Source organism: Oncorhynchus masou, chromosome 5 (genome assembly GCF_036934945.1).
Source record: "Oncorhynchus masou masou isolate Uvic2021 chromosome 5, UVic_Omas_1.1, whole genome shotgun sequence".
Classification (NCBI taxonomy): Eukaryota; Metazoa; Chordata; class Actinopteri; order Salmoniformes; family Salmonidae; genus Oncorhynchus; species Oncorhynchus masou.
The window spans coordinates 1,910,719-1,928,248 of record NC_088216.1 but is presented as its reverse complement, the minus strand read 5'-3'; the positions used below and the strand labels follow the sequence as shown (position 1 = coordinate 1,928,248).

Genomic DNA, 17,530 nt, shown 5'->3' with positions numbered 1-17,530 from the left:
AGGTTACTGTGAACCTCCTCTGTCTCTGTCCTCTCAGTAGAAACTAAACCAGGTTACTATGAACCTCCTCTGTCTCTGTCCTCCTCTCAGTAGAAACTAAACCAGGTTACTGTGAACCTCCTATATCCTCTGTCACTGTCCTCTCAGTAGAAACTAAACCAGGTTACTATGAACCTCCTCTGTCTCTGTCCTCCTCTCAGTAGAAACTAAGCCAGGTTACTATGAACCTCCTATATCCTCTGTCTCTGTCCTCCTCTCAGTATAAACTAAACCAGGTTACTGTGAACCTCCTCTGTCTCTGTCCTCTCCGTAGAAACTAAACCAGGTTACTGTGAACCTCCTCTGTCTCTGTCCTCCTCTCAGTATAAACTAAACCATGTTACTGTGAACCTCCTATATCCTCTGTCTCTGTCCTCTCAGTAGAAACTAAACCAGGTTATTGTGAACCTCCTATATCCTCTGTCTCTGTCTCTGTCCTCTCAGTAGAAACTAAACCAGGTTACTGTGAACCTCCTATATCCTCTGTTTTTAAGTGTACACCGGTGAAGAGACTGAGAGCATTGTGAACCTCCTATATCCTCTCATTGTGAAACAGAGAATAGGCAGCGTTCTGGGCTGACTGCTGCATTCCTTCATTCTGTAACTCATTGTTCTGCTGAGAGTGAGAGAAAGAGAAGAGGAGAGAGAAGAGAGGAGAAGAGAGGAGAGGAGAGACAGAGGAGTGGAGAGACAGAAGAGAGGAGAGACAGAGGAGAGGAGAGACAGAGGAGACGAGAGGAGAGGAGAGGAGAAAGTAAAGTCAACATTGTTCTGTTGTAGAGAGAGAAAACATATGACATCATTAAATCACTGGCAATATGTGCAGCATCAAAATTGGTAGGAAAAGAACATAATTCTTTAACCAGAGGCGGGGCCTTCGTCAGGGTTGTAATCTGAGCCCTGCACTCTACAATATTTACATCAAAGAATGGGCCACTATTCTAGAAAAATCCTCAGCCCCTGGTGTTAGTCTCCACAATTCAGAGGTTATATGCCTGCTCTTCTCAGATGACCTATGCCTGCTGTCACCCACAGCACATAACCTATGGTAGAGTCTGGAACGTCTAGAGCAGGCCCTGGCAGTAAAACCCTGGCAGGGCCCTGGCAGTAAAACCACAAGAATACTTAAATAATGATTTTTCCAGAGAAGAACCAGATCTCAGAGAATTAGACAGCACACACTACAGTTACCTTGGGTTAAAAACAAGCTCAACTGGACACTACCTAGGGTTTAAAACAAGCTCATCTGGACACTACCTAGGGTTTAAAACAAGCTCATCTGGACACTACCTAGGGTTGAGAGAGAGAGAGAGAGAGAGAGAGAGAGAGAGAGAGAGAGAGAGAGAGAGAGAGAGAGAGAGAGAGAGAAAAGGAGAAAGTCAAGTCAACATTGTTCTGTTGGAGACAGAGAGGAGAGAGAAAAAAGAGAGAATAGGAGAAAGTCAAGTCAACATTGTGCAAGGAACCTCTGTGTTTAGGTTGAGTAGAGAGCTGTGTGTCTACAGAGATCTGTCTGTCTATAGAGCTGTGTGTCTACAGAGATCTGTCTGTCTATAGAGCTGTGTGAACTGAGTGGGTGGTTAAGACTAAAGATTCCTGCCCTTTTAGCTATGCTGTCATCTGGGGTGAAACTAAGCTATGCAACGCTAAGCTAACGAACGCTATGCTAATCCTCCAAACTGTGTCATAGGTTGAAGCTAAGCTAACGGAGGCTATGCTAATCCTCCAAACTGTGTTATAGGTTGAAGCTAAGCTAACGGAGGCTATGCTAATCCTCCAAACTGTGCTATAGGTTGAAGCTAAACTAACGGAGGCTATGCTAATCCTCCCAGCTGTGATACTAATGACTAACGGATTAGCGAGATAAGGATGTGTGTGTGTGTGTAGTGCTTGTCTCAGCTTTTCCACAGACCAACAGCTGGGAGTTGAGCTGTGGCGAGGTTGTCAAGACGATGATGGAGGCTTCCCAACATTCCAGAGAGGCGGGAGTATTAATCATGTGCTCCTGTCAATCATCTAGTCAGGAAGTTAAAAAGAAGAAAATACAGGAGTTTCTCAGGGAACTTTTTACATTGTGAAGTTTTATTGGGCTTTAAGTTGAAATACAAATGCCACATTATGAAAAGAAACAGAGTTACATAGAAAACCAAGCAAAGCACCGCCACAACCAATCGGATTTCCCCTTTGTGCTCACGGGCCAATAGCAGCGCCCGATATTAGACTACGCAGAGGTTCAGACAGGCGAGTGTTTCATCAATAAAGAGTTGTGCTCTTCGTCATCACAAAGACGTGTATTACATCACAGACACACATGGTTCAGATCATCACGTTTTCTCTAGAATCCTTATTAATGTCAACCTCCGAATCGCATCACAGCTGTGTGTTCTTGTCAGGGTGCATAGAGATCCCTGTAGCGTATTAGAGCCTAGGCCAGACAGACAGACAGGCATGGTTCTATGGTTTTAGCCAGTTCTAAACTATGGTTCTAGCCAGTTCTAACCAGTTCTCAACTATGGTTCCATGGTTCTAGCCAGTTCTCAACTACGGTTCCATGGTTCTAGCCAGTACTAACCAGTTCTCAATGATGGTTCTATGGTTCTAACCAGTTCTAAACTCTGGTTCCATGGTTCTAGCCAGTTATTATAATAATCATTATAGCCAGTTAGTGTGACTCAGTTAGACGCTGTTGGACTCCCCAGGTTAGCAGCCAGAGGAAGAGAAATATTATGGGTGTGTTCGAAATGGCATCATTTTCCCTGTAATCCTCAAATTCAACTCTGGCCCTGGGAAGACAGTTCTGCTGCTTTTATCATTGTTCCCCTATAATCAGGGCCTGATTTAGACCTGGGACACCACGTGGGCGATTCCCCTCTAATCAGGGCCTGATTTAGACCTGGGACAACACGTGGGCGATTCCCCTATAATCAGGGCCTGATTTAGACCTGGGACAACACGTGGGCGATTTCCCTACAATCAGGGCCTGATTTAGACCTGGGACAACATGTGGGCGATTCCCCTATAATCAGGGCCTGATTTAGACCTGGGACAACACGTGGGTGATTCCCCTATAATCAGGGCCTGATTTAGACCTGGGACAACACGTGGGTGATTCCCCTCTAATCTGGGCCTGATTTAGACCTGGGACAACACGTGGGTGATTCCCCTCTAATCAGGGCCTGATTTAGACCTGGGACAACACGTGGGTGATTCCCCTCTAATCTGGGCCTGATTTAGACCTGGGACAACACGTGGGTGATTCCTCTCTAATATGGGCCTGATTTAGACCTGAGACAACACGTGGGTGATTCCCCTCTAATCTGGGCCTGATTTAGACCTGGGACAACACGTGGGTGATTCCTCTCTAATATGGGCCTGATTTAGACCTGAGACAACACGTGGGTGATTCCCCTCTAATCTGGGCCTGATTTAGACCTGGGACAACACGTGGGTGATTCCTCTCTAATATGGGCCTGATTTAAACCTGGGACAGCACATAGGTGATTCCCCTATAATCAGGGCCTGATTTAGACCTGGGACAACACGTGGGCGATTCCTCTCTAATATGGGCCTGATTTAAACCTGGGACAACACGTGGGTGATTCCCCTCTAATCTGGGCCTGATTTAGACCTGGGACAACACGTGGGTGATTCCCCTCTAATCATGGATCCCCAGCCTTTGTCTCTGAGAGGGTTAAGAGTTCAGACAGATGAGAAACGCCTTGTCTCTGAGATGGTTTAAGAGTTCAGACAGTTGAGTAACGTTCTGTCTCTGAGATGGTTAAGAGTTCAGATGAGGAACGTTCAGTCTCTGAGATGGTTTAAGAGTTCAGACAGTTGAGTAACGTTCTGTCTCTGAGATGGTTAAGAGTTCAGATGAGGAACGTTCAGTCTCTGAGATGGTTTAAGAGTTCAGACAGATGAGAAACGTCTTGTCTCTGAGATGGTTAAGAGTTCAGATGAGGAACGTTCAGTCTCTGAGATGGTTTAAGAGTTCAGACAGATGAGAAACGTCTTGTCTCTGAGATGGTTAAGAGTTCAGATGAGGAACGTTCAGTCTCTGAGATGGTTTAAGAGTTCAGACAGATGAGAAACGTCTTGTCTCTGAGATGGTTAAGAGTTCAGATGAGGAACGTTCAGTCTCTGAGATGGTTTAAGAGTTCAGATGAGGAACGTTCAGTCTCTGAGATGGTTAATAGTGCAGACAGATGAGGAACGTTCAGTCTCTGAGATGGTTAATAGTTCAGACAGATGAGGAACGTCTTGTCTCTGAGATGGTTAATAGTTCAGACAGGTGAGGAACGTTCAGTCTCTGAGATGGTTAAGAGTTCAGATGAGGAACGTCTTGTCTCTGAGATGGTTAAGAGTTCAGATGAGGAACGCTCAGTCTCTGAGATGGTTAAGAGTTCAGACAGATGAGGAACGTCTTGTCTCTGAGATGGTTAATAGTGCAGACAGATGAGGAACGTTCAGTCTCTGAGATGGTTAATAGTTCAGACAGATGAGGAACGTTCAGTCTCTGAGATGGTTAAGAGTTCAGATGAGGAACGTTCAGTCTCTGAGATGGTTAATAGTTCAGATGAGGAACGTTCAGTCTCTGAGATGGTTAAGAGTTCAGACAGATGAGGAACGTCTTGTCTCTGAGATGGTTTAAGAGTTCAGACAGTTGAGTAACGTTCTGTCTCTGAGATGGTTAAGAGTTCAGATGAGGAACGTTCAGTCTCTGAGATGGTTAAGAGTTCAGACAGATGAGGAACGTCTTGTCTCTGAGATGGTTAATAGTTCAGATGAGGAACGTTCAGTCTCTGAGATGGTTAATAGTTCAGACAGATGAGGAACGTTCTGTCTCTGAGATGGTTAAGAGTTCAGACAGATGAGGAACGTCTTGTCTCTGAGATGGTTAAGAGTTCAGACAGATGAGGAACGTCTTGTCTCTGAGATGGTTAATAGTGCAGACAGATGAGGAACGTTCAGTCTCTGAGATGGTTTAGAGTTCAGATGAGGAACGTCTTGTCTCTGAGATGGTTAATAGTTCAGACAGATGAGGAACGTTCAGTCTCTGAGATGGTTAATAGTTCAGATGAGGAACGTTCAGTCTCTGAGATGGTTAAGAGTTCAGACAGATGAGGAACGTCTTGTCTCTGAGATGGTTAAGAGTTCAGATGAGGAACGTTCAGTCTCTGAGATGGTTTAAGAGTTCAGACAGATGAGAAACGTCTTGTCTCTGAGATGGTTAAGAGTTCAGATGAGGAACGTTCAGTCTCTGAGATGGTTTAAGAGTTCAGACAGATGAGGAACGTTCAGTCTCTGAGATGGTTTAAGAGTTCAGATGAGGAACGTTCTGTCTCTGAGAGGGTTAAGAGTTCAGATGAGGAACGTTCTGTCTCTGAGATGGTTAAGAGTTCAGATGAGGAACGTTCTGTCTCTGAGATGGTTTAAGAGTTCAGATGAGTAACGTTCAGTCTCTGAGATGGTTAATAGTTCAGATGAGGAACGTTCAGTCTCTGAGATGGTTAATAGTTCAGACAGATGAGGAACGTCTTGTCTCTGAGATGGTTAAGAGTTCAGATGAGGAACGTCTTGTCTCTGAGATGGTTAATAGTTCAGATGAGTAACGTCTTGTCTCTGAGATGGTTAATAGTTCAGATGAGGAACGTTCAGTCTCTGAGATGGTTAATAGTTCAGACAGATGAGGAACGTCTTGTCTCTGAGATGGTTAAGAGTTCAGATGAGGAACGTTCAGTCTCTGAGATGGTTAATAGTTCAGATGAGGAACGCTCAGTCTCTGAGATGGTTAATAGTTCAGACAGGTGAGGAACGTCTTGTCTCTGAGATGGTTAAGAGTTCAGATGAGTAACGTCTTGTCTCTGAGATGGTTAATAGTTCAGATGAGGAACGTTCAGTCTCTGAGATGGTTAAGAGTTCAGACAGATGAGGAACGTCTTGTCTCTGAGATGGTTAAGAGTGCAGACAGATGAGGAACGTCTTGTCTCTGAGATGGTTAAGAGTTCAGACAGAAGAGGAACGTTCAGTCTCTGAGATGGTTAATAGTTCAGATGAGGAACGTTCAGTCTCTGAGATGGTTAAGAGTTCAGATGAGGAACGTTCAGTCTCTGAGATGGTTAAGAGTTCAGATGAGGAACGTTCAGTCTCTGAGATGGTTAATAGTTCAGACAGATGAGGAACGTTCAGTCTCTGAGATGGTTAAGAGTTCAGACAGATGAGAAACGTCTTGTCTCTGAGATGGTTAAGAGTTCAGATGAGGAACGTTCAGTCTCTGAGATGGTTAAGAGTTCAGACAGATGAGGAACGTCTTGTCTCTGAGATGGTTAAGAGTTCAGACAGATGAGGAACGTTCTGTCTCTGAGATGGTTTAGAGTTCAGATGAGGAACGTTCTGTCTCTGAGATGGTTAAGAGTTCAGATGAGGAACGTTCTGTCTCTGAGATGGTTAAGAGTTCAGATGAGGAACGTTCTGTCTCTGAGATGGTTTAAGAGTTCAGATGAGTAACGTTCAGTCTCTGAGATGGTTAATAGTTCAGATGAGGAACGTTCAGTCTCTGAGATGGTTAATAGTTCAGACAGATGAGGAACGTCTTGTCTCTGAGATGGTTAAGAGTTCAGACAGATGAGAAACGTCTTGTCTCTGAGATGGTTAAGAGTTCAGATGAGGAACGTTCAGTCTCTGAGATGGTTAAGAGTTCAGACAGATGAGGAACGTCTTGTCTCTGAGATGGTTAAGAGTTCAGACAGATGAGGAACGTTCTGTCTCTGAGATGGTTTAAGAGTTCAGACAGATGAGGAACGTCTTGTCTCTGAGATGGTTTAAGAGTTCAGACAGATGAGGAACGTCTTGTCTCTGAGATGGTTAATAGTTCAGATGAGGAACGCTCAGTCTCTGAGATGGTTAATAGTTCAGACAGATGAGAAACGTCTTGTCTCTGAGATGGTTAAGAGTTCAGATGAGGAACGTCTTGTCTCTGAGATGGTTAATAGTTCAGACAGATGAGGAACGTCTTGTCTCTGAGATGGTTAAGAGTTCAGACAGATGAGGAACGTCTTGTCTCTGAGATGGTTTAAGAGTGCAGACAGATGAGGAACGTCTTGTCTCTGAGAGGGTTAATAGTTCAGACAGATGAGGAACGTCTTGTCTCTGAGAGGGTTAAGAGTTCAGATGAGGAACGTTCAGTCTCTGAGAGGGTTAATAGTTCAGATGAGGAACGTTCAGTCTCTGAGATGGTTAATAGTTCAGACAGATGAGGAACGTCTTGTCTCTGAGATGGTTTAAGAGTGCAGACAGATGAGGAACGTCTTGTCTCTGAGAGGGTTAATAGTTCAGACAGATGAGGAACGTCTTGTCTCTGAGAGGGTTAAGAGTTCAGATGAGGAACGTTCAGTCTCTGAGAGGGTTAATAGTTCAGACAGATGAGTAACGTCTTGTCTCTGAGATGGTTAAGAGTTCAGATGAGGAACGTTCAGTCTCTGAGATGGTTTAAGAGTTCAGACAGATGAGAAACGTCTTGTCTCTGAGATGGTTAAGAGTTCAGATGAGGAACGTTCAGTCTCTGAGATGGTTTAAGAGTTCAGACAGATGAGAAACGTCTTGTCTCTGAGATGGTTAAGAGTTCAGATGAGGAACGTTCAGTCTCTGAGATGGTTAATAGTTCAGATGAGGAACGTTCAGTCTCTGAGATGGTTAAGAGTTCAGACAGATGAGTAACGTCTTGTCTCTGAGATGGTTAAGAGTTCAGATGAGGAACGTTCAGTCTCTGAGAGGGTTAATAGTGCAGACAGATGAGGAACGTCTTGTCTCTGAGATGGTTTAAGAGTTCAGACAGATGAGTAACGTCTTGTCTCTGAGATGGTTAATAGTTCAGACAGATGAGGAACGTCTTGTCTCTGAGAGGGTTAATAGTGCAGACAGATGAGGAACGCTCAGTCTCTGAGATGGTTAATAGTTCAGATGAGGAACGTTCAGTCTCTGAGATGGTTAAGAGTTCAGATGAGGAACGTTCAGTCTCTGAGAGGGTTAATAGTTCAGACAGATGAGGAACGTCTTGTCTCTGAGATGGTTAAGAGTTCAGATGAGGAACGTTCAGTCTCTGAGATGGTTAATAGTTCAGATGAGAAACGCTCAGTCTCTGAGATGGTTAATAGTGCAGACAGATGAGGAACGCTCTGTCTCTGAGATGGTTAAGAGTTCAGATGAGGAACGTTCAGTCTCTGAGAGGGTTAATAGTGCAGACAGATGAGAAACGCTCAGTCTCTGAGATGGTTAATAGTGCAGACAGATGAGGAACGCTCTGTCTCTGAGATGGTTAATAGTTCAGATGAGGAACGTTCAGTCTCTGAGATGGTTAAGAGTTCAGACAGATGAGGAACGTTCAGTCTCTGAGATGGTTAATAGTGCAGACAGATGAGGAACGTTCAGTCTCTGAGATGGTTAAGAGTTCAGACAGATGAGAAACGTTCAGTCTCTGAGATGGTTAAGAGTTCAGATGAGGAACGTTCTGTCTCTGAGATGGTTAAGAGTTCAGACAGATGAGGAACGTCTTGTCTCTGAGATGGTTAAGAGTTCAGACAGATGAGGAACGTCTTGTCTCTGAGATGGTTAAGAGTTCAGATGAGGAACGTCTTGTCTCTGAGAGGGTTAATAGTTCAGACAGATGAGGAACGTCTTGTCTCTGAGATGGTTAATAGTTCAGATGAGGAACGTTCAGTCTCTGAGATGGTTAAGAGTTCAGACAGATGAGGAACGTCTTGTCTCTGAGATGGTTAATAGTTCAGATGAGGAACGTTCAGTCTCTGAGATGGTTAAGAGTTCAGACAGATGAGGAACGTTCAGTCTCTGAGATGGTTAAGAGTTCAGATGAGGAACGTTCTGTCTCTGAGATGGTTAATAGTGCAGACAGATGAGGAACGTCTTGTCTCTGAGATGGTTAAGAGTTCAGATGAGGAACGTTCAGTCTCTGAGATGGTTAAGAGTTCAGACAGATGAGGAACGCTCAGTCTCTGAGATGGTTAATAGTTCAGACAGATGAGGAACGTCTTGTCTCTGAGATGGTTAATAGTTCAGATGAGGAACGTCTTGTCTCTGAGATGGTTAATAGTTCAGACAGATGAGGAACGTCTTGTCTCTGAGATGGTTAATAGTTCAGATGAGGAACGCTCAGTCTCTGAGATGGTTAATAGTTCAGACAGATGAGGAACGTCTTGTCTCTGAGATGGTTAATAGTTCAGACAGATGAGGAACGTCTTGTCTCTGAGATGGTTAAGAGTTCAGATGAGGAACGTCTTGTCTCTGAGATGGTTAATAGTTCAGACAGGTGAGGAACGTTCAGTCTCTGAGATGGTTTAAGAGTTCAGATGAGGAACGTCTTGTCTCTGAGATGGTTAATAGTTCAGACAGATGAGGAACGTCTTGTCTCTGAGATGGTTAAGAGTTCAGATGAGGAACGTCTTGTCTCTGAGATGGTTAATAGTTCAGACAGATGAGGAACGTTCTGTCTCTGAGATGGTTAATAGTTCAGATGAGGAACGTTCAGTCTCTGAGATGGTTAATAGTTCAGATGAGGAACGTTCTGTCTCTGAGATGGTTAATAGTTCAGATGAGGAACGTTCTGTCTCTGAGAGGGTTAAGAGTTCAGATGAGGAACGTTCTGTCTCTGAGATGGTTAAGAGTTCAGATGAGGAACGTTCTGTCTCTGAGATGGTTTAAGAGTTCAGATGAGGAACGTTCTGTCTCTGAGAGGGTTAAGAGTTCAGATGAGGAACGTTCTGTCTCTGAGATGGTTAATAGTTCAGATGAGGAACGTTCTGTCTCTGAGAGGGTTAAGAGTTCAGATGAGGAACGTTCTGTCTCTGAGATGGTTTAAGAGTTCAGATGAGGAACGTTCAGTCTCTGAGATGGTTAATAGTGCAGACAGATGAGGAACGTTCTGTCTCTGTTTTCAGATCCCAGCTGACTCATTTAAGGCAGAGAGTGAACCTATAGCATTCCAGATGTGATCATTTCCAGTTTGGGGTATAGCCCCTATATGTAGCCCCATATACAGCCGTCTCCTATATGTAGCCCCATATACAGCCGTCCCCTATATGTAGCCCCATATACAGCCGTATCGGCCCAGGGACATTAGGAAACTATAGTGCCCTTGATACAACAGAGCCAAATATAATGTGGCACTATGTGTGTATATTGATGTTTTGATGTTTGAGTGTTAACTATGAGTGTTAACTGTAAAGTGTATAACTGTAAAGTGTATAACTGTAAAGTGTATAACTGTAAAGTGTATAACTGTAAAGTGTATAAATGTAAAGTGTATAACTGTAAAGTGTATAAATGTAAAGTGTATAACTGTAACGTGTGAGTGACTGTAAAGTGTATAACTGTAAAGTGTGAGTGTTGACTGTAAAGTGTATAACTGTAAAGTGTGAGTGTTGACTATAAAGTGTATAACTGTAAAGTGTATAACTGTAAAGTGTGAGTGTTAAATGTAAAGTATATAACTGTAAAGTGTGAGTGTTGACTGTAAAGTATATAACTGTAAAGTATATAACTGTAAAGTATATACCTGTAAAGTGTGAGTGTTAACTGTAAAGTGTATAACTGTAAAGTGTGAGTGTTAACTGTAAAGTGAGAGTGTTGACTGTAAAGTGTGCGTGTTGACTGTAAAGTTTAAGTGTTAACTGTAAAGTATATAACTGTAAAGTGTGAGTGTATAACTGTAAAGTATATAACTGTAAAGTGTGAGTGTTGACTGTAAAGTGTATAACTGTAAAGTGTGAGTGTTAAATGTAAAGTATGTAACTGTAAAGTGTGAATGTTGACTGTAAAGTATATAACTGTAAAGTGTGAGTGTTGACTGTAAAGTGTGCGTGTTGACTGTAAAGTATATAACTGTAAAGTGTGAGTTTTGACTGTAAAGTATATAACTGTAAAGTGTATAACTGTAAAGTGTGAGTGTTAAATGTAAAGTATATAACTGTAAAGTGTGAGTGTTAACTGTAAAGTATATAACTGTAAAGTGTGAGTGTTGACTGTAAAGTATATAACTGTAAAGTGTGAGTGTTGACTGTAAAGTATATAGCTGTAAAGTGTGAGTGTTGACTGTAAAGTATATAACTGTAAAGTGTGAGTGTTGACTGTAAAGTATATAGCTGTAAAGTGTGAGTGTTAACTGTAAAGTATATAACTGTAAAGTGTGAGTGTTAACTGTAAAATGTGAGTGTTGACTGTAAAGTGTGAGTGTCGACTGTAAAGTATATAACTGTAAAGTGTGAGTGTTGACTGTAAAGTATATAACTGTAAAATGTGAGTGTTGACTGTAAAGTGTGAGTGTTGACTGTAAAGTGTATACCTGTAAAGTGTATAACTGTAAAGTGTGAGTGTTTTCATGTTGAAATAGAATTTTACAATAACAACATGCGTTAACAAAGACCATAAACAGACCACTAATGTTACCAAAACATCAATGACATCACACCTGCTCAGACCCACATGTTCCCACTGCTACTGTACACATCACATATGTCCCCCCCCTCATCCGTCCTCCCCTGGAAGGTTCCAGTGCTTGTAGAACTCTATGGCCTCAAATGGCACTGTAGAATGTTTCTCCGTAGCCCACATGTTTTCAATATTTAAATAAACATTTGGATTCATCCACTGTTGAATGTTTCTCCGTAGCCCACACGTTTTCAATATTTAAATAAACATTTGGATTCATCCACTGTTGAATGTTTCTCCGTAGCCCACACGTTTTCAATATTTCATTCATCCACTGTTGTAATGATGTATGATCATGTGATTTCCAGTTTTTTTTAAATAAACATTTGGATTCAGGTCAACGTTTTCTTCTAAATCATTGACGATCCACTGTAAAGTATCCCCCCACTGTTGTAATTGGGTCCCTCATTACACCCCTCATATGTCATGTCTTGAAATATGCAGACAGACGGATTTTAAATGAACTTTACATTGTAATACTTCTGACAGCCAACGTTCCAACTCCGCCCGTATCTTTATGACATCATAACATTCCCAGAATGCATGGATTATTGAGTCATTGTTAATTTTACACTGAAGACATGACTCTGCCGTTTGTGCTGTAGAAGTTGTGAATTTTGTCTCTTGTATCTCTTAGAAAAACAACTATAAACTATTGGAACCAAGACTTAAAAAGAACTGATGTTGGCAGATGGAGGGAAAGTTGGAACATAACTAAATGAAAGTTAAAGAAAATATAAACGTAATCCAGTATAAACTAATGTATAGAATGTATTGGCTCTCTGCAAGGTTTAGTACACTACCGGTCAAAGGTTTAACACCTACTCATTCATTTTCTTTATTTTTACTATTTTCTACATTGTTGAATAATAGTGGAGACATCAAAACTATGAAATAACACATATGGAATCATATAGCAACCAAAAAAGTGTTAAACAAATTCACAGATTCTTAAAATAACCCCCCCCCACCCCCCTTTGCCTTGATGACAGCTTTGCACACTCTTGGCATTCTCTCAACCAGCTTCATGAGGTAGTCACCTGGAATTAATTTCAATTAACAGGTGTGCCTTGTTAAAAGTTAATTTGTGGAATTTCTTTCCTTCTTAATGTGTTTGAGCCAATCAGTTGTGTAGTGACAAGTTAGGGGTGGTATACAGAAGATATCCCTATTTGGTAAAAGACCAAGTCCATATTATGGCAAGAACAGCTCAAATAAGCAAAGAGAAAAAACAGTCCATCATTACTTTAAGACATGAAGGTCAGTCAATACAGAACATTTCAAGAACTTTGAAAGTTTCTTCAAGTGCAGTCGCAAAAACCATCAAGCGCTATGATGACACTGGCTCTCATGAGGACCGGCACAGGAAAGGAAGACTAAGAGTTACCTCTACTGCAGAGGATAACTTAATTCGTTACCAGCCTCAGAAATTACAGCCCAAATAAATGCTTCACAGAGTTCAAGTAACAGACACATCTCAACATCAACTGTTCGGAGGAGACTGCCTGAATCAGGCCTTCATGGTCAAATTGCTGCAAAGAAACCACTACTAAAGGACACTAATAGAAGAAGAGACGTTCTTGGGGAAACAAACACAAGCAATGGACATTCAACTGGTGGAAATTTGTCCTTTGGCCTGGAGTCCAAATTGGGTTCCAGATGTTTTGTGAGACACTGTGTGGGTGAACTGATAATCTTCGCATGTGTGGTTCCCACCGTGAAGCATGGAGGAGGAAGTGTTGATGGTGTGGGGATGCTTTGCTGGTAACACTGTCTGTGATTTATTTAGAATTCAATACACACTTAACCAGTATGGCTACCACAGCATTCTGCAGTGATACACCATCCCATCTGGTTAGGAATTAGTGGGACTATCATTTGTTTTTCAACAGGACAATGACCCAACACACCTCCAGGCTGTGCTAATTTACCAAGGAGAGTGATGGAGTCCTGCATCAGATGACCTGTCCTCCACAATCCCACTACCTCAACCAAATTGAGATGATTTGGGATGAGTCGGACAGCAGAGTGAAGGAAAAGCAGCCAACAAGTGCTCAGCATATGTTGAAAGGTATTCCAGGTGAAGCTGGTTGAGAGAATGCCAAGAGTGTGCAAAGGCAAAAGGGTGGCTACTTTGAAGAATCTCAAGTATAAAATATATTTTGATTTGTTTAACACTTTTTTGGTTACTACATGATTCCATATGTGTTATTTCATAGTTGTGTTGTGTTCACTACTTTTCTACAATGTAGAAAATAATGAAAAATAATATAAGAAAAACTCTTGAATGAGTAGATGTTTCCAAACTTTTGACCGGTAGTGTATATCTTACCTAACATCATTTTCTGACTCAAATAAGATTCTCTCATTTGAAAATATTTAAAATCCACATTTGGTGATATAAACTTTTTTAAAGTTGCATGTTTAAATTGTAATTGCTTCTGTCATGAAAATGCCTTTAGTTTTCCATGTGGACCAACAAGTGAATTGTGAAAGGACTGTTCCATAGTGTTGTGTTTCTAGGAACTGATATTTGGTTCTTGTAGATTCCTTTTCACTTTCTTCCATATTGTTTATATTGTTCTAAACTATGGCGTTGTTAATGTTCGTATCTTTATCCTCTGAAAACAGACAGGTTAAAAGATGTGCATCTTCATTATGGACCCATGGTTCCTCTTTAGTGCATTTAACTACATGTCACAAGTAAAAACCCTGGGTGGTGAGCTGATACAAGTCCATGTCTGGAAGGTTAACTCCACCCTCAGACTCAGGCAGGTTGAAACGTTCCTTTTTATTCTATACATTCTATTTGCCCATATGAAGTCATAACAGACAGAGATACTTATTTAAAGGATTTCTACAGTGGGGTAATTGATGTTACCCAGAATGATGTATGTTAACTTTATAGGGTGGTCAGTACTCCCACAGTGTTGCATTGTCCAACCCCTCAGCGTTGGCTTTTAGAACCCCAGCGTGGTCTCCTTTAAGGTACCGCCCCCCCGGCGCTCGCACCGCCATCTTGTTGTAGTCACACAGCTCAAACAGGAAGTAGGTGGGCGTGTCCCCGCTGCACACCACTGCGGACTCCTCCCCCACGCACCAGAACTTCCCCTGTGAATCTAGAGAGGAGGGAGAACAGAGATTTATTGTAGATTATACCAAAACATGAGGAACACCTTCCTAATATTGAGTTGCATCCCCTTTTTGTTCTCAGAACAGCCTCAATTTGGAGCGGCAGATCGTTCCCTCTGTGAGCGCGGAGTGGTTTTTAGCCCGAGCAGTAGGAGGGGACATGGAGCGATGGAGCGGTTTATGAGCAATGAGGTCACATGATCTGCCTTGGCACTGGAATTATAAGGTTACTACACACGCAAAAATAAAATATTTATCAAAAACAAATCCAGACCTTGAAAGTGGGCTACTGATGTGATTTAAGCATTGTTGTGGACTTAGAACATCACATTAATTTTGTTTTTTTTTCCTGTACAAGAAAGTGGGATTTTGAGAACGAAAACCAGAAAAGGAGAAAAGGAGAAAACGGAAACCTGGAAAAACAAAGAGAAGAAAACGGAATTTGGGAGAAAAAAAACTAAAACGGACTCAGGCAACAAATAAAATATATTTTCCTGGGGCCCTGTAGGCTCCGTCGGGCCCTGTGTAGGTGTGTCTGTGTACCTCGGAGGCTGTAGGCTCCGTCTTTAAACTCCAGCTGGAAGACGTCGTAGGAGGAGCGGTTAGCATCCAGCGTTCCCGTGCCAACCTTACGACAGCCAATGAAACCGTGTTCTCCACGGAGGACTATGATTGGCCGATTGATCAGCTTCATCAGGAACTGCTCCGCCTCCCCTAGAGACGAAACAAGGAAACGGATCAAACACGGATTGATGAGTTGATCATTTGATAAGTTAATGAATAGGTTTCTGTCTCGATCAGTTAGTTGATTGATTGTTTAATTGACAGATTTTTCAATAATAAGGAAAACTGACGCAACTCTGCCAACGATAAGATTCACTGGCCGCTGCGGCCATAGTTACAGCACGTATCGTCACGGTTACGGTAACGGTATCCACGGTGACAGACTAACCTGCGTTGTCGACGGTAGCAGCTAGCTGTCCGTTCCTCTTGGCGGCAACGTATTTCCCATTAGAGGCTTTGAGAGAAACCTTCCCCTCACACCACTCCAGATCAAAATGACTGTTAGATGACCTAAACACACACACACACACACACACACACACACACACACACACACACACACACACACACACACACACACATAGTGTGTATAGTGTGTATAGTGTGTATAATGTGTATAGTGTGTATAGTGTATAGTGTATAGTGTATAGTGTATAGTGTATAGTGTGTATAGTGTGTATAGTGTGTATAGTGTGTAGTGTGTATAGTGTATAGTGCATAGTGTATAGTTTATAGTGTGTATAGTGTGTATAGTGTGTATAGTGTATAGTGTGTATAGTGTATAGTGTTTAGTGTGTGTAGTGTGTATAGTGTGTATAGTGTGTATAGTGTATAGTGTGTGTAGTAGTGTATAGTGTATAGTGTGAATAGTGTGTATAGTGTGTATAGTGTGTATAATGTATAGTGTATATAGTGTATAGTGTGTAGTGTATAGTGTGTAGTGTGTAGTGTGTATAGTGTGTATAGTGTATAGTGTGTAGAGTGTGTAGTGTGTATAGTGTATAGTGTGTATAGTGTGTATAATGTGTATAGTGTGTATAGTGTGTATAGTGTATAGTGTATAGTGTGTAGTGTGTATAGTGTGTATAGTGTGTATAGTGTGTAGTGTGTATAGTGTATAGTGCATAGTGTATAGTTTATAGTGTGTATAGTGTGTATAGTGTGTATAGTGTATAGTGTGTATAGTGTTTAGTGTGTGTAGTGTGTATAGTGTGTATAGTGTATAGTGTGTGTAGTGTGTATAGTGTATAGTGTGTATAGTGTGTATAGTGTATAGTGTATAGTGTATAGTGTGTATAGTGTATAGTGCATAGTGTGTATAGTGTGTGTAGTGTATAGTGTGTAGTGTGTATAGTGTGTAGTGTGTAGTGTGTAGTGTGTATAGTGTATAGTGTGTAGTGTGTATAGTGTATAGTGTGTATAGTGTGTAGTGTGTAGTGTGTATAGTGTATAGTGTATAGTGTGTAGTGTGTATAGTGTATAGTGTATAGTGTATAGTGTATAGTGTGTATAGTGTATAGTGTATAGTGTGTATAGTGTGTATAGTGTGTATAGTGTGTAGTGTGTATAGTGTATAGTGTGTAGTGTGTATAGTGTATAGTGTATAGTGTGAATAGTGTGTATAGTGTGTATAGTGTGTATAGTGTATAGTGTATATAGTGTATAGTGTGTAGTGTATAGTGTGTAGTGTGTAGTGTATAGTGTATAGTGTGTATAGTGTGTATAGTGTGTATAGTGTGTAGTGTAAAGTGTGTAGTGTATAGTGTGTAGTGTAGAGTGTGTAGTGTGTAGTGTGTAGTGTATAGTGTGTAGTGTATAGTGTATAGTGTGTAGTGTATAGTGTGTAGTGTATAGTGTATAGTGTGTAGTGTGTAGTGTATAGTGTGTAGTGTGTAGTGTACAGTGTGTAGTGTGTAGTGTATAGTGTGTAGTGTGTAGTGTATAGTGTGTAGTGTGTAGTGTATAGTGTGTAGTGTATAGTGTGTAGTGTAGAGTGTGTATAGTGTGTAGTGTATAGTGTGTAGTGTATAGTGTGTAGTGTGTAGTGTGTATAGTGTGTATAGTGTATAGTGTGTATAGTGTGTATAGTGTATAGTGTATAGTGTATAGTGTGTAGTGTGTAGTGTTTATAGTGTAGAGTGTGTAGTGTATAGTGTGTATAGTGCATAGTGTATAGTGTATAGTGTATAGTGTGTATAGTGTGTAGTGTGTATAGTGTAGAGTGTGTAGTGTGTAGTGTGTGTAGTGTGTATAGTGTGTAGTTTGTATAGTGTATAGTGTGTATAGTGTGTATAGT

The 17,530-nt window shown here is 41.4% G+C and overlaps 1 protein-coding gene across 1 annotated transcript in view; it reads right to left on the bottom strand.

Moving 5' to 3' along the window:
• Positions 1–14,311: 14,311 nt before the first annotated feature.
• LOC135530864 (fascin-like) overlaps positions 14,312–17,530 on the bottom strand; it is a 34,244-nt gene continuing 31,025 nt past the window's right edge. Inside the window, exons 5-7 of the mRNA XM_064959037.1 lie at positions 15,623–15,744; positions 15,214–15,384; positions 14,312–14,657 (exon numbers count right to left, since the gene is read on the bottom strand). Of these exons, the coding sequence (XP_064815109.1) occupies positions 14,452–14,657; positions 15,214–15,384; positions 15,623–15,744 (499 nt within the window). The 3' untranslated portion in view covers positions 14,312–14,451. The remainder of the gene's footprint in view (positions 14,658–15,213; positions 15,385–15,622; positions 15,745–17,530) is intronic.